This window comes from Balaenoptera acutorostrata, chromosome 2 (genome assembly GCF_949987535.1).
Source record: "Balaenoptera acutorostrata chromosome 2, mBalAcu1.1, whole genome shotgun sequence".
Taxonomy (NCBI): Eukaryota; Metazoa; Chordata; class Mammalia; order Artiodactyla; family Balaenopteridae; genus Balaenoptera; species Balaenoptera acutorostrata.
The window spans coordinates 162212621-162237921 of record NC_080065.1 but is presented as its reverse complement, the minus strand read 5'-3'; the positions used below and the strand labels follow the sequence as shown (position 1 = coordinate 162237921).

The following is a 25301-nucleotide window of genomic DNA, read 5'->3' as shown; positions in this document are numbered from 1 at the left end:
AAAACCTTATCTCAAGAGAATCATATACACTTCACATGAATAAAAATACCTGAAACCAAAAAAAAAAAAAAAAAAACCTGAAACCAAACATTTTTAATTGCTCCAATACCCCAAATATAAAGAAAAACTTAATTCAGAAGACTGGGCAATCTCTATCTCCCCTCCACACTAACCACCCATCCCATGGAAGACCAAGGGAGATCAGACTTTCCAGACTTAGGCAACACCTGGCTGCTGCAAAATTCTATGGAGACTCCTTGTGGAACAGCAGTCTCCCATCTCTTGTGTCTCTCCCTGTCATGATCATGCAGGAAGCAAGTCTGGCTGTGCTATTTGTTATCACTGTCTGTCACCCATCTGCAACATGATATTGCTACAAAGATAAGTACAAAGTAACGTATCTAGTTCCCTTTCCCCCAGAAGGTTGAGGCTCAGGTACAGGGGTAATTCTCCTGTGCACACAGTCATAATTTAGGCCGACTCAGTGACTACAACAGGCTTCATCATGTGATCAGGTTTGTTGCCAGCTGCATAATGCTCCCACATCTGTAGATAGAGCTGCTCTAGTTCCATTGTGTATTGTTTGGTGTTGAACAGAGGGCTAGATATTCTCTGCTTCCAGACTTTGCCACGAATTCTCTTCAGGTATTCTAGATCAGTTCCCAGTTTCACAGCTATGTCTTCATACTCTTGTCTATTTTTAGCAATAAGCTCAAGACAGCCTAAACAAGTGAGCTGGGAAGCTGCAACTCGGGAAGCAAGAGTCTCTCCTGGCATAGTCACCATGGGTGTCCCCGACCAAAGGACATCCATCCCTGTGGTGTGTCCATTACAGAGTGGAGTGTCCAAGCAGACATCAGCCAGCTGGCCTCTCCGAACATGTTCCTCTTTAGGAGCAACTGGTGAAAAAATGATACGGTTCTGGGGAAGGCCCATATTTTGCACGTACTGTTGAATATTAGGTTCTCCTACTGCTGGGAAACGCAACAGCCACAGTACGCTATTGGGAACACGCTTCAGAATATTTGCCCACATCTGCAAAGTAGATGGGTCAATTTTATATAACTGATTAAAGTTACAGTACACAATGGCATCTTCCGGTAACCCGTACTGAGAACGTGTGGTTACAATAATGGTACGGGGAACCTCCTCTCCAGTGGCAGCCTTATTGTTGATCTGGGTAGTTGCCAGTCCATTGCTAATACTGAATCCATTAATTGTTATCTGAATTTGTCCTCTGTTAATCATTTCAATAACTGCTTCTGCAATCGTATTCATAGGAATGACAGGCATATTGAGAGCTATATTACTGCTGTCTGTGTTGTTTCCTCCATCAGGACATTTCATCTTGACAATTTTCACATCTGGTAGACTATCAAGAAATGCTTTGAGGTCGATGCCATTCAGCACAATTCGATTGTCATAAATGTGCCCATTGGACTTAAAATCGATGACTGCTTTTTCCTTCAGGTGAGGGAACATATTAGCATGATCACCAATAAAGAAAGTATGGGGCATATAAGCCAGTTTCTCAGAATACTGCTCAGCAACTTCAGCAGGTGAAGTTTCCTGATCAGTGATGATATAATCCATGAAAAGTGCGCCACTAGTCCCAGGGTACCCCAGCCACATTGCCTGAAGAGGAGCTGGCCTGAGAGCAAAGAGTTCATTTCGAGCACCCCTGGTATAACCATTCATATTTACAAGGATGTGTATACCATCTTGATGGATGCGATCAGCTGCTTTTCCATCGCATGGAATCTGAGAAAGATCAACGAAATGATCGGCTTCTGCCATCACCTTCGCTCGGAAGTTTGTGCCATCATCTGGGCTCAGGGCATAACAGAATACCTCAAATTTATCACGATTGTGCATGCCTGGAATAGACTGCATAAGATGAGAAGTAGGATGGTTCCCAAAGTCAGAACTCACGTATCCTACACGCAGTCGACCATCACTGAGCTTCAAGTCCTTTGGATGTTCATACGGTGGTTTGTGAAGGACACTGATGTTATCCAGGCAGAGGTGCCCATGCCTCTCGGCAATAGCCTTCCTGACGCCGTGAGGAAGAGGATATAACATGCTGTGATGAGGCTGCACGGAAGGCAACCTGTTCTTCTCTAACTGGTCAGCCACAACGCTGACCAGCCTCTTCATGCGCTCATCATAGTCTGTCCAGTCACAGACAGTCTGCAGGCAATGAGCCAGATTACAATACGCGTCAGGAAAATCAGGTTGAAGCTTCAGAGCAGTGCGGTAAGAAGCAATTGCTTCTGGAATATTCCCTGAATCCTGGTGAATGGAAGCCAGATTGCTGTGGGCTTCCGCAAATGCAGGGTCAATCTGAATGGCACGAATATAACACTGCAAGGCTCCCTGAACATCCTGCATCCCCGTTAGAGTGTTTCCCATATTACAGTAGGCCTCAGCAAAGGTAGGACTGATTCGAATAGCCTCCTTATAATGCATCAGAGCTTCCTGCACTTTTCCCTGCTGCTGCAATACACTTGCTAAATTTGAATGGGCAGCAGCAAACTCTGGGAAGACTTCTAATGCTTTACAATACAAGCGAACTGCCTCTTCAATGTTTCCCTGTTCTCGCTTGGTATTGGCTAGGTTATTCAGAGAGTCTGCATGGGTGGGACACAGCCAGAGAGCTGTATTATAACAATCTTCTGCTTCGGCAACACTGCCCTTCTCTTTGAGAGCGTTGGCTAGGTTGCAGTAAGCGTCCGGGAAGTGTGGTTGCAATTCAATAGCTCGCCTGTAGGTGTCTATTGCCAGATCTATCAGGCCTTGCTCATAGTATACACAAGCCAGGCTGCCATGTACCACTGCATGATTTGGACTCAAGCTTAGGGCACGAAGGTAAGCTGCCACAGCTCGTTCAAAAATCCGTGCCTCTTTGAAGACATTTCCTAAATTGATATAAGCATCCAGAAAATTGGGGTCATGGGTGACAGCCTTTTCAAAGTGATGAATTGCAAGCCAAATCTCCCCTTGTGCATTGAAAACACAGCCAAGATTACTCCAAGCTACTGCAAAGTTCGGTTGCGTCTCAATTGCTTTCAAATAACATGCCTTGGCTTCTTCCAAGCGACCCAGGGCTTTGAGCAGGTTCCCCAGGTCACTGCAAACACAGTACAGATCAGGATTGTACTGAAGAGCAGAGGCGTAAGCTTGTACTGCCCCTTCCATGTCGCCTGCTGCTACCAAAGCGGCTGCCAGGTTAATATAACCATCGATGAAATCTGGTTTGAGACGCAACGCATGCCGGTAATGCTCGATTGCTTCCTGCAACTGCCCGCTTTCCTTGTACACATTCCCCAAATTCGAATAGGCTTCTGCCAGAAGAGGGTTCTTTTTAATTGCCAGACTACTAAAGTGGGCAGATCCGTCCAGCCTTCGACACCGGAAGTGTATAGATGAAAGTAATAAAAGTACACCAGTATTGTCTGGCTCTTGTCTCCAGAGCTGCATGCAGTGTCTCTCAGCTGCCTCAAAATCTCCCGCCTGATAGGCTCGCTGTGTCAACTCTGCTAACCCTTGGAAGGAAAGCATACATTTCGTTGGGTCTGTGCTGTCGGCCACGTTGCCCACGGAAGACGCCATCTGGAGCTTCTGGAGGGAGTGTGAAAAGAGGGTAATTGAGTCCCGCTGCTGCCACTACTGGCAAGAATGTTTCTAGAGGTAGCAAATACAAGGGCAGCAGCCGTACCACTGCTTTGGCAGGCTTAAGCGGCGGCAACAGTTACATACACTGAACCTTAGGAACTCTGGTTGGCCATCTATGTCTCACGGTCTTGAAAAAATTCACAATGAAGTCTTTTTTAATTGATAAAATGGTTCTAAAGTTTATCTGGAGATGCAAGAGGGAAGAGATGTGGGGACATATGTATAATATGTATAACTGATTCACTTTGTTATAAAGCAGAAACTAACACACCATAGTAAAGCAATTATACTCCAATAAAGATGTTAAAAAAATATAAAGTTTATCTGGAAGAATAAATGGGGCTATTGATAATAGAATTCTGAAAATTAAAATTAAGAGGTTAGACTTGTTCTAATGGATACATTTTAAAATGAATGCTAAAGAGACAACCGTTGAACCACTATGATACAGTCAAATAGAAAGCTCTTATACATCTAGCAGAAAGTGCTCAAACATCTCTTCATATTTTTGGAAACAGTGAATGTTGGAGGAAATAATGGTAATAGAGAAAGTATAAAATAAATAATGTTGGAATAATGGTTAAGGAAGGGTAGTTAATTTTTTACCTTAAAATACGTTCTAAAACAAATCTGACTGTATTTACCTAAAATCAATTATAGAGAAGTTAATGTAAAAAAATTTAAATCATTATTCAGAGGGAGCACAGAAAATATGTAACAGATTCACGATGGTATAAGTCACTAAATCCAATGACTTTGCAGGACGAACTGATAATCTTGACTACCAACACTCTTTTTCTTCCCTTTGCTTCCTTTGACTTCTATGACACACACTGCCCTGATTTTTCACCTCACTTTGGTTGCTACTTCTCCAATTCCTTTGCAAGATTATCGTCCTTTGAAAGCCATTACATGTTTGAGTTCCTCAGGGCCCATTCCTTCTCTACACTGTCTCCCAAGATATTCACATTTACCCACGGCTCCAATTACCACCTCTACTCAGGTGACTCAAATGTAACTCTCCCCCAGGCATTTCTTACCTATCAGTATAAGTCAGAATCCCTGAAAGAGAAAGGTGGCACACTCAAATGTACCGTAATTAAGGAGACTGTAGTCAAGAGATCATTTGCAAAGGGTTTGGGGAAAACAACAGAGGACAGTAGTCCAGCATCTCAGGGAGCTTTTACTGCCTAGGCTTAAAGGAGGAGGTTAGGGACTTCCCTGGTGGCTCAGTGGTTAAGAATCCACCTGCCAGTGCAGGGGTTCAAGCCCTGGTCCGGAAAGATCCCACATGCCACGGAGCAACTGAGCCTGTGCGCCACAACTACTCAGCCTGCACTCTAGAGCCCGCGAGCCACAACTACTGAGCCCACGTGCCGCAACTACTGAAGCCCGCGTGCCGCAACTTCTGAAGACCGGGCACCTAGAACCCGTGCTCTGCAACAAGAGAAGCCACCGAAATGAGAAGCCCACTCACTGCAACGAAGAGTAGCCCCCACTTACCACGACTAGAGAAAGCCCGGGCGCAGCAAAGATCCAACCCAGCCAAAAATTACTTAATTAATTTTTAAAAAAAGGACGAGGTGGAAATGATTACTGGATTCGAGAGAGAAAAAAAGAGGAAGAGGTGGGAGGAAGAAGAGCAGGAGGAGCAGGAGGCAGAGGAAGAGGGCTTCAAGGAGGCAGGGTGGAAAGAGGAGGAGGTGGGGAAGAGGAAGAGATGATGCAGGATGTATATCGTATCGAGTAAATACTCAGCCTTCACGCTTCTTCCTTCATGTACCTCCTATGGGCTGAACGCAACTAGAAGGCAGAGCACACGGGAGCAGGTGCTGGGGATACATGGAATCTTGACATCCCACACACGTCAATGTCTCCGGGCAGGGATCAGCGTAGAGATGGGTGGAGAGTGGCTCTAGATGGGGAGGCAGAAGATATCTACCTAACAGACACCTCCGGCTTGGCTTCTTCTCTAGGACATCCCAGGGATATTTAAAACTCAGCAGGTCCAAGATTAAACTCATGAACTGCCCACTCCACAACCTCTCAAGAACAAGACTAATGAAAAACAAACTGGTCCTCTTTCAGTGTTTTCTGTGTCATCAAATGGTATCAAGGTCAGGCCTGTCTTCCCATAACTGTGCAGGAATGGATTGGAGTGGGGCAACAGTAGGTGCAAATAGATCATTGAGGACGCTATTCCCCTAGTCCAGACACAAATGATGATAGAATGGGCTGAGGAAGTGTTGGTAATGATGAACAGAAGTGGATGGATTGAAGTGGATAGATTGAAGAGATATTTAGAAAGCAAAGTTGTTAGGACTTGTTATGAGATTGGATGTTTGGAGGTAAAAGTAATGTGGTTGTCAAAGATGACACCTTCAGTGATTTCCCATAGATCTTAGGAAGGAGACACAACTCCTTAACATGGACTTACTGGCCCTGCGTGGTCAGCATCCCCCACTTCCCACCCTTCAATCTTCCGCCTTCACTTACGCCAGGCCCCTCTGAGGATGTGGACCATGTTCTACATTCTTTCAGTCCTTCCTGTTTCCTGTGCTTGCCCCTGAGCAGGACATTTGGACCTGCTCTTTCCACTGCCTGTAATGCTCTTAGCCCACTACCTAAGTCCTCTTTATCATTCTTAGCTCAGTCACCACTTCCCCAGGAAAGCTTCCCCTGACTTCCCTAACTAGACCTAACCCTCCTATGAAAGCGCTCCTAGACTGGGTCCTTCCCTCTGTAGCCTCTATCCTTTAGTAGCTTACACACACTTGTGTGGCTTTTCAGTGAACGTCTAACATATTCTCAATCCCCCACCAGGATATGAACTCCACGAGGGCAGGGGCTGTGTCTTTCTTGTCTCACAATAAATAGTCTTATTGCCTCTCGTAGTACTTGGCACCTTGTAGTACACACACACACACACACACACACACACACTCTAATGAATGAATGAATAAAAGTAAAAGCAATGGAATACATCATGCAGAAACACACTGATGGATTTAATAGACTTAAATTATAATCTTCTCTATATTAAACAAGAGTAAGGAGTAAATGATAAGTGATAAACTTAGAGATATATTCATAATATAAAGACAAGAAGACTATATCTCAGTAGAGTTCTTGCCACATCAACAATACAAATAATACCCAACAGGAATTGACAAAAACAAAACAAACAAAAAAAACCCCCTAGAACAGAAAGAGTTATGACAACTTTTCACTGTAAAAATTGAAACTCCAAATAAAACTGGCCTAAACAATAAGGAAACCCACTGTATCACGTAACCAGAAGGATAGGATGGCTTCCCTCAGGATCATGAGACGGTACCCAACGATCACTGGGGGCAGCATGCTTTCTTGTGCACATTCATCAGAGGAGAAATGCAGTCTCTTTGTTAGCAATACAGTACAAATCCTGGGCTTCCCTAGTGGCACAGTGGTTGAGAATCTGCCCGCCATTGCAGGGGACACGGGTTCAAGCCCTGGTCTGGGAAGATCCCACATGCCGCGGAGCAACTAGGCCCGTGAGCCACAACTACTGAGCCTGCACGTCTGGAGCTTGTGCTCCGCAACAAGAGAGGCCGCGATAGTGAGAGGCCCGTGCACCACCATGAAGAGTGGCCCCCGCTTGCCGCAACTAGAGAAAGCCCTTGCACAGAAACGAAGACCCAACACAGCCAAAAATAAATAAATAAATAATTAAAAAATAAAAGGAATTCCTTTAAAAAAAATATTTAAAACGTGAAATTTTGATGACGTTTTAAAAAAAAAAGCATATTCAAGGAAATATAGAAACCTGTGATCTTTGGTGGAATTAGTTTACCTAGCTGTGTACTGAAAGGTAATGGTCTTTTGAGCCCCCTCTCTCACACTATCCTGCCCCCTGGGGCCACAGATAAACCTGTTAGCTAGAAAGCAAGCTGGTTGAGGCTGGGCAAAGATTTATGTATATCACCCAGGGCAAACTTTTTTCTGAAAAGGTGGGAAAAGCCTCAATAGCTATGAGGAAGGTGGATTCCAGAAGGCATGAATTAGCAATGGTCCTGAAGGGAATCCTGCAAGGGAATTCGGAGAAGATGGTCAGAGAATGAGGGCCGAGCTAGGAAGGGGCAGGATTGATATATGAGCCATAGTCCTTCATTGCGTTTGGAAATGGCTGCATTTGGCAGAAGACATCCTTATTCTTCAACGAACAGAAACATTTGCTTCCAAGTCATCTGGATTTTTTGCTCCCCTAAATAAATACTTCTGGATTCAATCAGAGTGGGAGACAAACAAGTTTAGTTGTTTAAAATCCCACTCATATTTCTGAGCCGTTTTCTTATCAATTATCATTGGAGTATCTTTCACTTAGTAAGTAACTGAGGTGCTAATTCTTGGTCTTGAAATGTGATACCAGACCCAAGCCATATTCTTTGAAATCATTGGGTTAATGTGTCTTCATCTAGAAATGTGACTCCTCCTAAAACGATTTCCCTTAAAAACTGCGGGACATTGAACCATTCCAATTACCATTGGGCTCGCCAGTGATACAGATGGTGGGAAATTCCACCATACTTTATATATTATCTCATTGCCACTATAGCAAGAACTTGCTGAATTCTTTAGAGATTATGATGTTATTAACTCAGGTTCCATTTATAGGCCAGCATGACAAGGACAACTGCTTTCCTGTGTTGCATTTATTTCTTTTTTTTTTTTTTTTTTTTTTAATTTATTTATTATTATTTATTAAGTAGGCTCTTATTTATTTTTGGCTATGTTGGGTCTTCGTTTCTGTGTGAGGGCTTTCTCTAGTTGTGGCGAGCGGGGGCCACTCTTCATCGCGGTGCGTGGGCCTCTCACTATCGCGGCCTCTCTTGTTGTGGAGCACAGGCTCCAGACGCGCAGGCTCAGTAGTTGTGGCTCACGGGCCTAGTTGCTCCGCGGCATGTGGGATCTTCCCAGACCAGGGCTCGAACCCGTGTCCCCTGCATTAGCAGGCAGACCCTCAACCACTGCGCCACCAGGGAAGCCCTGCATTTATTTCTTGATACTGATTCTTCCTCTTGCTTAGAAGCAGTTCCTTCATTGTTTCAAGTTAGTTACATTAATTTGGATCCGTTTTCCAATGTCAGACTATTTGCTTTTAATCATATGGTCTTGTCATCTGCATGTGTACTTTATTCTTAAGTTACTGATTACATTTAGAGGTAAATGAGTTAATATGCACCCTCACAGATCAACAAGAAACCATTACACATCTAGGCAGTAGTGACATAGAAATAAAGGCTACCTCTTTTGTAAGCAGTTTTTTTTTTTTTTTTTTTTTAGTTTTTTTTTTTTTTAATGTGAGTCCAGTAGCACTGAAACTTTCTTCAGCCTTACATATTTGAGTAGATTTTAGTATGTCATCTGTGTGGATTATGAGTTTGTAGGCTTTGGCTCTGAAAGCTGTAATTACCAATGTTTGAAAGACATCTGTGAGGGTGAGGATATGGAGAAGATAAGCCAAAAGCAAGATATATAATTACCACACCCTGTCTTCCTATTGGGAACTCTGGATGTTTTAAGCAATTAGGACGTTTTAGACAGGTCCTTCTCCTATCAGAGTGCAACATCAGGTTGCTCTGAATGTAAGTCATCAATCTTTCAGGCAGGAAGTGTCCTCTCTCACATACACTATCAGCTCATAGGTCCTTCAATGACTAGGGGTGGAAAAGATCCATACTTCTCTATTACTGAGTGAACATATCCCTGACTGTCCTGCTATAAAGGCAATTTTTATAGAGGGAAAAACACTGGTCCTGGAGTCAGGAGAGCTGATTCCCAGCTCTGAATCTCTCATGTGCTGTGACCCTGGCCAAGGCTTCAAGCCTCAATTTTCCCATCTGAAAAATGGAAATAGTATAACTACCTCACAGAATGATCACAAGCAAAAAGGTCATATTTATGAAAGTGCTTTAAAAATACTATGAAATTTCTATACAGTTCAGGATATAGAAAATAAAAAATCATGTAGAGTTGCACCATTTCTTTGGAATGTTAAATATTTGTTTCTGTTTTCATCTCTGGTTAAATACTGAACATATATGCTTTCAATATTTAGGAATGCATTGAATGCATAGCTCCGCTATGAGTAGCTATGACTTGGAAATATTGGGAGAAATGACAAGATTCCTTGTTATTGATAATTAACAAAGGAACCCTTTCTTTCAAAGGTAAGGGTAGCTTAAACCTGACTCACAGTACTTTGCTCTGCCTGATTTTCTTTAAGGAAAACTGCTGAAAAGTTTTCTAAGAATAAGTGAGGTGAGATTGGCCCTTGAGTAAGGAGAGTGGGCAGCTAAAGCCTAAAGCTTCTTTTTCAATAACAAGTTTAAGTGCCTTGTTTATTTTCATGGGATTAAGTGACACTTGTATAAATACCTTACTGAGTAATGGTGCTGTGGCAAAAGTGAAGTTTATTTAAGACACTGCTCCACCCAAGGTGAGCAATTAAAGCAGGTATGTAAACTAAGTCACCTTTGGCTTCTCTACTCAACCCGATGAGTAAGTAGTACTAGAAAGGAAAAATGGTGTGGGGTATATGGCATGGCTGGAGGTGGGAAGAAATAGGAAGGCAGAAGAAGCCTCCCTGAAAGAATGAAGGAAGTGTGAACGGTGGTAGGGAAACTATAACAATTGAAAATTGATTCCGACTATTGATATCAGTCTATCAAGTTAATGCAAATTAAGGTGGCATGAGATTTCTTTAAAAAAAAAAAAAAGCCTTTTCCCCATACAGTGTAATAATAACCACCTTATTTTAAATGTAGCCAAGAAGGGCTGTGTTTGCTCATGTGATAGGGTTTCCATACTTCCCACAGCTGGGGAAGTATCAGCTAATATTGATTTAGCACTCATTTATACCTGATGGTCAGGACCAACTAGAATAGAGGAAAACTGGTACAAATTAGTGAGGCCCTGTGGTCCCAGTAAGTGGTCTGGGGCCCAACTGTTGTATATCAATACAAATAACTCTTCCTGGGAAGGAATGGAAAAAATATTTTAAATGGATCTGAATCTGCTCTCAGAAGTTCTAGTGCTATCGGGCTAAAGACCTCCTTTAAGAATGTTAGGAATGGGTAAGATCAAGTTACATTCTTAGAGTTTTATTATGTTTAGCTTATTAATTTGGGAGGTAAGCAAACTAGAAGCAGAACAGGCTTTAAAACATCTGAGTTTGTTATTATATTATGAATAATAACTGTTAGCTGGTCCATTCCATTTACCTTTTCCTCAATGAAATTCTCTATAAAGAAATATCCGTAAACTAGTCTTACATTTTAAATATCGCTGCAGATTATTTGGAACCATAGAATTAGATACCAATCCACTGAAAACTGTTTTCTTTGGGTAATTTCCACGAATTGACATCAGTTATCCACAAATCTTTGTATTTGGCTAAACACTGAGAAAATATGTGGGGCCTGCAATTAAACTTAGTGAACTTTTAATCATTTCTAATCCACTGTCTCCCAAATTGGCCAAATCATAAACATCACCTGGGGAACTTGTTAAAAATTGTACAATCCTGCCCCTCCTGCTCCCAGACCTGCTGAATTAGACTCTCTAGGGAATGAGGCTGAACTCTGTATTTTTAGAAGGGCCCCAAGAATGCCTGATGAGATATATGTTTGGAAAACAATTCTATGTCCTTGTCGTATTCCTCATGATGTCAGAGCCCTTCAAACCCCAATATTCCCTTCTGACTACCCCTCTCCTCAGTGATCGCAGGCTTTTTTTCTGTTCCACCCCACCTAAGAAAGGCACATTCCCACCAACCACTGTGGCCCTCAGCAGCAGTGAGTCTCTGCGGCAGGTGCAGTGGAGAGCGTCTACCATCTTGGGTGGGGAGGTCATGGAGTAAAGGGATGGAGGTGTGGTCTGGAAAAGTCTTTCCAGAGATTCCCCTTGACAACCAGTTGTAGATGACATTGCTACCTCCTCAAATGGCCACGCTCAACTTCCTTTGCTCTACATAAATTTTTTCTTTACCTTCACTCTCTTAACGTCCCTTCTTCCTGTAAATGGAGGGGGAAACATTGTCCCGTTTAGTCAAACTTGTGCTCTTGATCAAATCCTCTACTGCCTCATGGAAACTAAATCTATTAGTCCTCCTCATTCCAACTTCATTTTTTTCTCTTTTGGCTTCTATTGGCATATCAGTAGATGTTTCTTCCCTATTCTTTTTAAACTAAAGCAACATATACTTTCTTGGACTCTGATGAACCCCAAGATCCCATTTGACTTCATGCCTTCTGTTTACTGTCAAATTTCTCAAAAAGAGAATTCTACATTACTTGCATTCATCTTCTCACCCTTCTCATCAACCCAACTGTACCCTGGCTTCCACAGAGCCACATTTTATGGACACTATTGGTGTGAAGATTTCCAGTGATGAGATCCAATGACTTTGCTTAGCCCTTAACCTTCTTCCCCATCTAACAGCTTTTGACATTGCTGATCACCACATCCTTTTAAAGACTTTATCAACTAGTGATCATTTAACTATAAGAACAAACACCTATTCAAATGATTGAAACAGCAAGGGGGAGGGTAATATAAGACCAAAGAAACTCTCTCACAGAAAGTATAATAGGGCTGCACAGGGATTAGCATCAGGAACTAGGAAGCTATCAGTAACCAATAAAGTTTTAACAAATAATTCTCGGGCACCTGCTATATTCCAGGCACTCCTAGGTGTTCAGTGACCAAGTAGTCAACAGAAGAGACAAGGTCCCTGCCTTGAGAGACTTTATAATCTAGTGGGGAAGGCTTACATAAACAGGTAAACAATTGTGTATTTACACCATATAATGAGCACTACAGATGAAACAAACTGACCTAATGATACATTATTATAGGTTATTAGTGATAGGCAAGGACTCAGAAAGGATACTCTGAAGACAAGGCATTTAAACTCAGATCTGAAGAATGGGAGGGAGCCACTCAGGGCAACTGAGGATTGGGGCTGTGGAAGGAGTGTTTTAGGCTGAGGATACACCTGTGTGCAGACCCTGCAGTGCTGTTTCGGGGGAAGTGAAAGGAGGCCACTGTGGCTGGAACTTAAAGGGTGAGGGGGAGAATCGAGGGAGGTAAGGTTGGAGAAGGAGGCAGAAGCCAGAGCAGGCCAGGCCTTTTAAGTATTTAAAGGAATTTGGATCTCATGGCAAACTAATTGGAAAACATTGAACTGATTTAAGCAGGAAACAACAGGGTCCGATGTATTTCCAGGTTTACCCTGACTGATGAGCAGAAAATAGATGAAAGGAGGCAAGAGTAGAAGGTAGAAGACCAGTTGGCAGCTACAGCAATAGCTCAGGTAAGAGATGATGGCAGTTTGGTTTAATGTAGTAGCAGAGGAGATGGAGAGAAGTGGATGGACTACACATCTATTCATGAGGAGCAAATAAGAGGACCAGCTGATAGGTTAGAGTGGGGAGGGAAGGAGAGGGAAAAATCAAGAATATTGCCTGGGTTGTCCTGTTTACAATAACTGGGTGAATGGTGATAACATTTACTGAAGTGGGAAAAAGTAAAGATAGAATTTCTTTTTAATAGTGAGGGGAGGAAAGCAGGTTGATAGAAATTGAGAGTTTAGTTCTATTTCAGATACATTAATTTCAGATATTCACGGAGACTTGACATGTCATACAGACAAATGAATATCTGAATACAGATTTTGGAGGAAATGTCTAGGCTAAAGAGATTAATTTGCGAATTAGTTACCATTTTTAGTATTTAAAGCTATGGGAATGACTGAGATTACCAAGAAGGTGAGTTCACAGACAAGAAAGCAGAGAATAGAGCCCAGTTTTTAGAGGGCAGTAGAGGAGGAAAAACCCCTGAAGGTCACTGAGCAGCAGTGGTTAGAGATTTAGGAGACAGACCAGCCAATAGAAGAGATTCGGTTTTCAAGAAGTTGAGCCTGACCAACTGTGTTGAAAACTGCTAAAAGTTGGAGTAGGATGAGGTTCAAGGAACATCCACTGGGTCCAGCAATATGTAGGCTGTTGACAACATGGATTAGCAGTTTTCATTGGCGTGGTGGGGGTGGAAGTCAGATTCGAGTAGATTGAATAGGAAATCAGAGTTAACCTGTAGACATCTCTCTCAAGAAGGTTTGCTGTGAAGGGATCAGAGAATTAGTATTACAGATGGAAAGGGATAGCATAAGAATCTTTGTTTTTTTCTAAATGTTAGGATGGAGGATGTTTGTACATATTGGGGATAATCAAGAATTTGATGATGAACAAGAGGAAGGGAATAACTGAAGAAATGAAACCCCTAAGAAGAGGGGAAGGAATTTAAATCATAAGTAGAGGAATGGCTTTTGACAGGAGAGGAAGAAAGAAAGGAGAGATGGGTCCAAATGCCAAAAGATTTGTAGATTTGATGGTAGGACTATACTGGAGTCGCATCAGGGTAGGCAGGTGTGGGGATGGTTTTAGAAGATTGAAGAAAAGGGATAAGACAGAAAATAGTCGTCATGGGAAAATAAGCATACTCTCAGTTTCTCTCTCTCTCGCTCTCAGGTCATCTGTTCTCATTTTGATTTTCTGCAAGTCACTTCATTCGTTTCTTTCAGAAGGCAGGTTTCCTCCACTTTTCTGTTTCTGTGACAGAAGATGGCCACCCCATACACAGGTTTCTGTGATCACCCAGTTCATGCCCTTAATAGAATAACATTGTATTTCTTAATTCCAAATTCCCAGGGGAGAAAACCTGATTGGTGCAGCTTTGGTCAGTTATCGAACTCAGGTCAAACCAACCATGGTCAGAAGAACAAGGTCAAATTGTACAAACATAGCTGTCAGGCCCAAACCCTCTGTGTGTTGGCGGAGGATTAGATCTTAGAGAAGGGGACGTGAGCTCCCAGATATCCCACAGACATCTACCAAACATCCTCTGAGACACCAAATTCTTTAATTAAGAAGTTCTTCCCTTCTGCCTTCTTTCCTAGTTTTGTTTTCTTTGGATTGTTTATGTGCTTACTTTTCCTCCTCCACTAATGTATAATTTCTCAAAATTTTCGCCTTGATCCTCTTTTTCTTTATTTCTATATTTTTCTCCCTCGCCAACTTCATTTGTGCCCATGGCTTCAACTATCATATGTACATGGATAACCCCCCAAGCCATACCTATGCTCTTCTCAACTATCATTTAAAAACTGCTCTTAAAAACTCCAAACGAGTTTTTTTCTCTTTTTTCCCCTTGTATCAAAATCAGATGATGAATGTTAACTCAACTAGTTACGGTAAACATTTCATACTATAGGTAAGTCAAGTCTTTACGCTGTACACCTTCAACTTATACAGTGCTATATGTCAATTATATCTCAATAAAACAAAGGAAAAAACTGTCTCCACTTGAATATCCTCTGGTTCTCTTATTTATAGATGAGCTCATTATCTTCTCCCAAACCTGCTCCTTCTCTTGGCTCCCTATTCCTGTTAAAGCCACCACTATCCTCTTAGGCATCCAAGCCTGAAGCTTCAGAGTTGTCTGACGTCCTACTTTCAAGGTCCATCAGCTAAGAAGGAGTATCACCTGCATCTTTTCCTCCCCTCCATGTCCCCTATCATTCTCCTAACTCTCATTACCTAAACTCCATGGACTATTCTCAAAGTCTACTAAATCATCTTCCAGTTTACAGTCTCCATCCAGGTTGTAAACTATTCTTGCATGAATATTCAAAAAGCCCAGCTCCATTCATATTCTCCCCACCCGCTCAAGAATCTTCAACAGCTCCTCCCTGCATACTCGATAAAGGGCAAGCCTTGCCTGGCAACCTCCATGACATGTCATCAACAGACCAAGACTTATCTTCCATTTACCATCAGTCGAGGCACACTGCTCGATCATCTCCTAACACAGCCTGTGTATCCCTAGTGACAAGATTTCCTCATACTCTTCTTCCCTGAAGCCTTTCCTCAAAAGTGATCTTTCCCTCCCATTGCTTCCATTGGCTTTATTTGCATCTCTCTTATGGAAGACCTGTGTTTAGACATGGTTTCTACCTTTATCTGTAGAAATTACCTTTTTACCTCTGAGAGACTACAATTTACCAAAGTATGAAAACAAGGATCTCTTACAGAGTATACAAGAGCGTCGCACTTTGAAGGCATTTAATAAGTGACTTGATGAGGAGTTACTAAGGCTTGATGCTAGTATTATTGCTATTAAATGCTCATGTAGGCCTATTAAATATATTAATATGAACCTTTTCAATAGGATGCTTGGTAGGACACTGTGCTATAAAAAGTTTAAAATAATTTTAATAACTTCTCTAGTCAAGCGCTGCTGATGAGTTGATTGCACCTTAACAGCAGTCACTCAACACACTTATATGGTAAAAAGTAAAATTCAGTCACAGAGGAGCAAATTAATCGACACATTTTAATCACTCCAAACTCTCACTTAAAAAAAAAATAGTATTATGATAATCAAGCACAGTCTCTTCATAGGACCACTACTGCTCTCATGTACTGTTGACACCATGTTTGGAACTAAAACAAATGAAATGTCACAGCATAGAGAGAATATTTGCAGGTTTCTGGCCCCCAAATCTTGATTTAGCCTCGGAATGTGTTGGCTTTGTTCAATACAGTCTTTTAGTTAAATGATAAAACTCTACTTATGCATCAGCCTAGGGGATGTGCCCCTGGCATCATAGTTGGCGATAGGAACTGCTGTGGAGATGAAAGCTGAACAATTGGTGGTCCTCATCACTATTTTCTATCCAGGCAGGAATAATTGCATGCATACTCTTTTGATATTTATCACTTAAAAAACAAGATACCCCCTCTTTCTCTTGCCTCTTCTGAACTTCTTTTAAAAACAAAGCATAGGGACTTCCCTGGCGGCGCAGTGGATAAGAATCTGCCTGTCCATGCAGGGGACACGGGTTCAATTCCTGGTCCGGGAAGATCCCACGTGCCGCGGAGCAACTAAGCCCGTGCAACACAACTACTGAGCCTGCGCTCTAGAGCCTGTGTGCCACAACTACTGAGCCCATGCGCCGCAACTACTGAAGCCCACACGCCTAGAGCCTGTGCTCCTCAACAAGAGGAGCCACCACAAGGAGGAGCCCGTGCACCGCAATGAGGAATAGCCCCTGCTCGCCACAGCTAGAGAAAGCCTGTGCACAGCAACGAAGACCCAGCGCAGCCAAAAATAAATAAAGTTAAATCTTTAAAAAAAAAAAAAAAAAAAAGCATAAGGAAAAGCTCCTTGACATTAGTCTTATCAAGGATTTTATGGTTATGACACCCAAAGCATCACAACAAAAGCAAAAATCAACAAGTGAAACTACATCAAACTAAAAAGCCTTCTGCACAGCAAAAGAAACAATCAACAAAAACGAAAAGACCACCCACAGAATGGGAGAAATATTTGCAAACAACATATTTGATAAGGGGTTCATATCCAAAATATATAAGCAACTCATGCAATAGCAAAAAACCAAAACAATCCCATTAAAAATGGGCAAAGGATCTGAGTAGACATTTTTTCCAAAGAAGATGTTCAAACGGTCAACAGGTATATGAAAAGGTGCTCAACATCACTAATCATCAGAGAAATACAAATTAAAACCGAAATGAGATACCACCTCACACTTGTTAGAATGGCTATTATCAACAAGTTAAGCAATAATAAGTACTGGTGAGGATATAGAGACATGGGAACCCTTGTGCACTGTTGACGGGATTGTAAACTCGTGCAGCCACTATGTAGAACATTATGGAGGTTCCTCAAAAACTTAAAAATAGAACTACCATATGATCCAGCAATCCCACTTCTGGGTATAAATCTGAAGGAAACGAAATCAATATCTCAAAGAGATATGTGCATTCCCATGTTCATTGCAGCACTATTTACAACAGCCAAGATATGAAAATAACCCAAGTGTCCACTGATGGATGAATGGAAAAAAATTGTGGTATATATACACAATGGAATATTATTCAGCCATAAAAAGAATGAAATCCTGCCATTTGTGATGACATGGATGAACCTTGAGGGCATTATGATACGTGAAGTAAGTCAGATGGAGAAAGACAAATACTATATGATCTCACTTACATGTGGAATCGAAAAAAATCCAAACTCATATGAACAGAGAATAGGAGCAGGGGCTGGGGAGTTGGAGAAATGGGTGAGGGTGGTCAATGGTACAAACTTCAAGTTATAAGATGAATAAGTTCAGGGACGTAATGTACAGCATGGTGACTATAGTTAACGACAGTATATTGTATATTTAAAAGCTACTAAGAGAATAGAATTTAAAAGTTCTCATCATAAAAAAGGTTTATAACTATGTGAGGTGATGGATGTGTTAAGTAACCTTATCGTGTTAATCATTTTGCACTAAATACCCATATCAAATCATTACATTACACGCCTTCAACTTACACAATCTTTTATGTCGATTACATCTCAATAAAGCTGGGGGGGAAAGAAACAAAGTAAAATATTTATTATTTACATGAAATGTTCCTTTCTACTTAATTAAATATATATATTTTTCAGTTTCCTTACACAGGCCTCTTGAGAATTGCTCCTAACACAGAGAGAGAACTAACTACATACCAGCAGATGTCACTCTGTAAGGGATCCTCCTCAACTGTCCTTCTCTGTCAGTTTCAGTTGGTTATTTTTTTTTTCCTGCAAATTTCAACTGCCTTTTCTCCATTACCAATTTCAGTTTCCATTTTCAACATCTGATGAGCCTCCAAGAGCCACTAGGACTAGTATTTTTTTTTAAACATCTTTATTGGAGTCTAATTGCTTTACAATGGTGTCAGTTTCTGCTTTATAACAAAGTGAATCAGTTATACAGATACATATGTTCCCATATCTCCTCCCTCTCGCGTCACCCTCCCTCCCGCCCTCCTTATCCCACCCCTCTTAGGACTAGTATTTTTCACTTTGCCTGTATAAGGATCATAATACAAGATATGCTTCCCTTTTGAATGCTGGCCCCAGTGCGAATATCTGTTTAGTTTAAAAAGCCACATGGAACATTTTTCTACTCTGTGGCTATGTCTTTGCAACAGCGATATACTTCTTATTATCCTTTTTTTTTTTTTTTTTTCTGATGAAAGGCACAGTTTAGTTCATGGGACAAGCACTGGTTAAAATTTGCTACTCTTTTCAACAACATTGAGCAAATATTGTCTACCAGGTACCAAGCACTATTGTGGAGAGTCAGCAGTAATAAAACAGATAAAAAGTCTTGCCTTCATGGCTCTTACATTCTACACGGACAGAACAAAAAATAATTAAAATATACAATAGGTGGGTGGTGATGTGTGCTCTGGGGGGGAAAAAAGGAAGAGAGTAGGGAACATCTAGGGGGTGCTTGCAATTTTAAAAAAGAGTTTTCAGAAAAGCTTTCATTGTGAAGGTGATGACATCTGAGTGAAGACCTGGAGGAAATGAGGGAGCAAGCCATGTGGGTAACTGGGGTAGGAACTGCTCAGGCAGAGGAAACACCTAGTGCAAAGGTGCACGTAGCCTGTCACAAGCAGTAAGGAGTTTTACTGTAAGCATCTGCCAGGGACAAAAATTCAGGCAAGGCTCTTTTTGTTGCTGCTCTAAAGAATCCACCTACAAGAGAGTTTAATCAGCTGAAGATGAACATCAGTGCAGATCTGTTTAGTGTTCTCTCTCAGCCGTGACCTCATTTCTGATACTGACAGCCTGGACTGCCTCTTAGATTTGGTTGGGGCTTGGATGCATCCCCTGGCAAACCTGGATGAAACTAGAAGAGGCAGGTTTTGGTAGCTCTGTAGGCCCGTTAGTTATCTCATTCTCTCTTCACATGGGGCTACATATTAATCAGAGGTAGCCAATGATTCCAAGTTTTAATGCAACCTAAAGTATAGTCCATTACCATACATGAACCAAGAAGTAAGTGTAATCGTTCTACTTCAGATTAGCTAACGGTGGAATCTTGTTCCACAAACAGCCAAGACACGGGTTACTGAGAACAAAGGTATTTCCCATGCCACCAAATTGCGCTTTCAGTGTTGTCTTCTTCTAGGTAGGTCAACATAGTAAAGAGGTCATTACCAACATTAACATATATAGAATTTCCAGGGATTATGTTACACTTATATTCAACAAATAGAGATAATCTGCACGGGACCTAGCCATCCCATAGCTAGCACAGTCGGGTATGCTCTTCTCGCCCAGCAATCCACACTTCCTTCTAAGGGGGGTCCCAATTTACTGAGGGGTATGTTTTCCTAAAGCTTCTTTTCATACCCTTGGAGCCCACTCCCAAACTCACTAAGAATAAAATACTGTTAAGAACTCAACAAATGGACATTGGAAAGCCGATACTGGGTTTAGTTGATTTTAGCCCACCTTTGATTTGTTTGGAGACTGAATTCCTTACACATAAAGATCAGTATTTATTTCATGAGAACAAAGGTTTAAGAGGCAACCAAGATATATTTAGTAAAGAGAAGGTGATTGAACCTCCAAATAGGTCATGGTGACTTATGAGCAACTGAAAATAGTATTTTAAGATCATACTAGTTCTCTGTGTGCGTCATTTAGATTTGTTTTGGTTGTCTGATTTAAGTTGGCGTTGGCAGTTTTGAACAAACACAGAAAGACTTTAACACATGGCTAGGTAGGTTGTTTTAGATCCAAATCAGGTATTGATCATTAGGACTGTGGCTTGGTATAAATTTAGAATTACTGTAATCTAAAGTGTTGGGGTCGTTACATACTTTTATTTAGGAGTGGCCAGAGATAACATTTCTATTATGAAACCATGCTCTAATCAAATCGACAACTTGGCAATTTACCAGCATTTTTAAACACTTCACATATTTTAATCCATCAATTTTTGTTCTTGATATTCTGAAAAACTCATCAGAAAGAAGCCATTTATCATTCTTTTTCCCCATGAAGGAAGGCAATTTCCTAATGAATGAGGAAATCTTTCATTTCAGATGGAAAAAATAACACAATAGGTCAATTATACTAAATTTAAAAGAGTAAACTTTTTACTGCATTTATATTTAATATATGTTATTCTGGAAAGCAAATACATGTGAACACAATGGGGATAATAGTAGTATCGTACCTTGTGGATTATAGGAGGATTGAAGGAATTAACACATAAAACATTCTTACAACAGTGGCTGACACATGAAATGCTCAGTAAATGTTAGCTGTTATTCTACTATGTGATAAAGTGAGGAACTGTCACTAGTATTCATGGGTGCAATTCTTGCATTTTACAGAAAAAGTGGTTTCATCCACTTTTTACAGAACCTAGTATGCTTTCTGTTCTGAGGGCACAATGAAGCTGAGAGGGATGGCTCCTCTAAGTGAAACTGACCCCTGCATTTAGTGCCTGAAACCAGAGGAAGCTTGTCAGTGTGGGCAGACACCAAGAGTAGACCAATCTGATCTCCCACTTCTTTTTTCTCTCATGGAAACAAATGGAGGGTATCTGATGTGGACCCTTCAATCAATTGTTCCTGCTTAATGTTTCAAACCTTGGTTTACTGTGGGGTAAACTTCGGTTCCTGACAGTCATCCAAAATCTTAGTTTCTCTTCAGTTCCACTGCAGAATAAAAACTAAATTTACCCCCGTGGATTGTTACATCAAGTCTGGTATTATTTCTCCCAAGAGGCCATCTGCTTCTGGGAAAAGACAACAGGGCGTGCCCTCCATTACACCTCCATTTAACTGACGGTGCAATGATGGACAAGTCCTTGTTGACCCCTGCAATTCAGAGTTATTGTCTTGGAACAGAAGATTTGATGATCTCTTTTCACTCCATAGGATAACTGTAAAAGTATCCACCCAGTGTTCAATCCAACCCCCAGACATTGCTTCTGATGGCCTTACATTCTTTTAATTAGTCTACTCAACACAGAAACTCAGATTCCTAAAATTAGTGGGGAAGGGATGGATTCTTCTCAAACATCCCACCACCAGAACAGGTGTACTTGCAAAGTCAAGTTTGCCTGACGTATCCTCTGTCTCAAGTGGTACAAACGGCCCTGGAGGGTGGAGCCCTCACAGCCTGCTTCCCTGGGCGTGCGCGTCTGTGGGTGTCGGGGTACGCGCAGGACACACACGGACCCACTGTCCCAGGGCAGCCCAATCACGGTCCCCCTCTCACCTCAAAGCCTGTCAACTCTCACGCCCCTCCTTGAACGCACAGCCCCTTTCTCCGCCTTCGCTCCTTCGTATCCCGCCTCCAAAGTAGGACGCCCACTTTCGTTGGCAGATGCTCCTCTCACTCCTACCCGGAAACCAATCACTCGCGTTCTGGTGGAGAGTGACGGAGACAATGGGAATTCTCGTTGCGTCATCTGCCCGCCCCGAGCGCCGGGAGGCGGTGCAGGGGGCGGGGTATGGGTTGCGGGGTTAGGTGCCTTATGGAGTGAGGAGCGGGCAGAGGAGGCGGTGGCTCGGCTCCGCGTTCAGCCAGGCACCTCGAGGCCCTTTCCCCCTACCAGGTCCCCAGAAGCAGGGATCCCGGCCCTCCCTGCAGCTGCCGGGCTCTCCTGCGCGTGCAGCCCCGCGAGTCTGCGTGATGCCGGCGGCTGCCCCTTTCCCGTGTCATCGCGAGGCCCGGGGCGGCGGCGGCGGCGGCTCCCGGCTCCTCGAGGCCCCGGCCGTAACCGCCACCCCGAGCCCGGTCGGGTGGTTGGGGCCGTTGGACGTTAGTTTTCGCAGCCTTCCCCTCCCCCCCTCGCTGAGGCGGCGGGGGTGCGCGTTGCGCAGGGGGAGCCGAGAGACTCCTCCCCCTCCACGATCCCCCCGCCCCTCCCCCTTACACGCTCGCACGCACTAGCGCGCCGGCTCCCACACGCTCGCGCGCCTCCCGCTCCGCGCCTCGGTGTTGGCCGGCATCGTCCAGGGCCCGCGGAGCCACCATGTGCACTGCCTCCTCCTCTTCCAGTTCCTCTCAGACTCCTCATCCCCCGCCGCAGAGGATGCGGCGCAGCGCCGCGGGTTCCCCGCCCGCCACTGCTGCCGCCGGGAGCGGGAACGGTGCGGGCGGCGGTGGCAGCGGCGGCCGCAGTGGCAGAGGCGGCGGCGGCGGCGGCGGCGTGAACTGCGCCCCGGTTGCGGGAGCCGGCCGGCTGCTGCAGCCCATCCGCGCCACGGTGCCCTACCAGCTCCTGCGGGGCAGCCAACACAGTCCCACGCGCCCGCCCGCCGCCGCCGCCTCGCTGGGCACACTCCCGGGGCCCGGCGCGGCTCGCGGCCCCAGCCTGCCCAGCCCGACGCCGCCGCCGACCGCGGCCCCGACCGAGCAGGCGCCGCGGGCCAAGGGCCACCCGAGACGGTCCCCAGAGAGCCACCGGAGGAGCAACTCACCTGAGCGCCGGAGCCCCGGCTCGCCCGTGTGCAGAGGTAGCGCGCCCAACCCTTGCGTCCTCCCGGGCTGCGTCTCCCCGACGGTGCCCTCCGTGGAAACTTCAGCCTCTCCGGGCTTCTCTTTGCTAGTGCATTATCGAAGGTATGAAAGTGGCTTTGGGAACCTCACCCCCCTGCGGTCGCTGCGGGGCTTGGATGAGCGAACTGCGGAGCAACTTTTATTTGACCCTCCTGCCGCCCCTCAGCTTTTATCTTCCATCACTCGCCTGGATCGAAAGGTTTTTCAGTTTAAGAGCTGATTAGCTCACTCATGTGTTTGCTGTTTGTAGTGGGGGAAGGAGGAGCTGGGCGAAACACTTAAAAACAACACGCACACAAACTCTCCGGCAACAGGTAAGGTGGTGGTTGTAATCTCTACAGCCTCTTTGTGCTTTCCTACAACGTTCCTATAAAGTGTCTGTGCCTACCGGGATAATTTTTGTTTTCTTTTTTGGGGGTGGGGAGGTGGAGGCACCAGTTATGATGTAAGGATATCCTGTTGGGTGTGTAGAGGGGACAGTTTTGGATGTGCAATTGAAGTGTATAGTGTTTGGTTGGGCTTTTTTTTGTGGGGGGGCTCCCTCTTTTCTCTACTTTATATAGTCATATGCATCAGGGCGGTACTGCACTGGAAACAGTTTATGCCCAACTCAAGACTTTCATGGTAAATTTCTAAGGACCTATTTGTGGAGTGTGCTCCCTTTTTCCCTGCTATTTTTAAGTACACTTAACAGTTCAGTTGAGCTGTTAAAGGATCTCAAGTTTCGTTTTTCTTAGGTGTCAAAGGTAATGGTGAGCTGGTGGATGCTGTCGGCTTCCCTTAATGTTTTGTGTTTTGGTGTGGTTTGGTTTATGTTTAGGGACACGGTGAATAATCTAGTTTAGTCCTGGGGGAGAAAAGGAAGTTTAGCCAAAACAGGGATGTAAAGCTCCTAAGGGAGGGAGGAGTAGCTCATGTTATTAGATGCCACGCTAGGGCTACAGATGCTGCTGCTGCGTTGTGCAGAGAACCGATCATACCGAGGGGGAAAATCTCTGCTTGGAAGGGAATCACTGTGGAGCCTGTGCAATGTTTATGTGGTATGTGTAATTTTATTAATGGAGTTTTCTTGATGAAGGTCTTAGACTTGGAGAACGTGACTGTGTTAAGATAGATTGCAGTTTTGGTGTTTTGTGTTAATATTTCTGACGTGTAATTAGCATGTTGCTAAGGCCCTTGTTTTTAGACCACTTGGTGGTGAGGCAGGGTAGGATGTAGTGCAGTGGTATGTGTCCAGGAGCACCGAGAAATGCATCCTGTAATCATAATGCACCGGAAGGAATTTGCTCCCCCACTCCTCCCCCAGGTCCAGCCCGCTGCAGAAACTGACATCCTCCAGCAAATCCTGAATGAATGAATGAAAACAACGTGATCGCCCTAATAATGACCACAACTGAACACACATCTTTGGCTGTATTTTATAGAAAAGGCCACCGTTTTCTAACAGATTAATGCCATATGCAACTCCTTTGCACATTTTCTAGAACTGTATGAAATGAGAGGTAACAGAATGAAAAGAAGGCAGCAGTTACATAAATTTTTGAGTGATTTAGTTTCAACAGTACATAGATTGAGTTTTGGGATTTTCTTTTAGGGACTAATGTAAGAGCCATAATATAAGCACTGCAGAAAGACTGTGTTCAGAAGGTTTGCGGGCATAGTGAGTAGTTTCAGCAATTGCTGCAACAATATATTGCTCATCTAGTACCTCCTCCCCTTTGTTGATAAACACATCTTACAACAGATTGTAGTACAACTTGTTTTTCTGCATCCTTCAGAAGTCTTAATTGCTTAGGAATTACAAGGTCCATCATCAAGTAGTTTTAATGAAATTTGTGACCAGGCTTAAACCGTCCTCTTTGTTGTAGTATGTCACATCTGAGTTGAATGCAATTTTAATGCAATCATGAGGAAAACACTTCTCTGAATCTGGTTGTTCAGGAGACAGATTTGCATCAGAGAACTTGTATTGGGAATAGAAGAGGCCTTTCTGCTGTTTTTAACACCAGGTGGTTTTGTCAGTTTCTTCCATTGAAATGATTTTGAATGTAGGCTCTTCTGCCCCCGGTTCCCTGATGATATTACCTTTCTGTTACTTCTCCACATCCCACCTTGCTCCTCTCTACCTAAGTTAAAACGATACAACTAAT

At 43.3% G+C, this 25301-nt stretch overlaps 1 protein-coding gene and 1 long non-coding RNA gene across 5 annotated transcripts in view; one reads left to right on the top strand and one right to left on the bottom strand.

Annotated features, from left to right (window-relative positions):
* LOC130707380 (uncharacterized) overlaps positions 1-25301 on the top strand; it is a 227723-nt gene that overhangs the window by 78303 nt on the left and 124119 nt on the right. The window lies entirely within an intron of this gene.
* LOC130707363 (UDP-N-acetylglucosamine--peptide N-acetylglucosaminyltransferase 110 kDa subunit-like) lies at positions 203-21925 on the bottom strand. The gene is made up of 2 exons (XM_057541595.1): positions 21865-21925; positions 203-3621 (listed from the first exon to the last, which is right to left on the bottom strand). The coding sequence occupies exon 2, from the start codon at positions 3610-3612 to the stop codon at positions 472-474; it is 3141 nt and encodes a 1046-aa protein (XP_057397578.1). The 5' UTR covers positions 3613-3621; positions 21865-21925; the 3' UTR covers positions 203-471.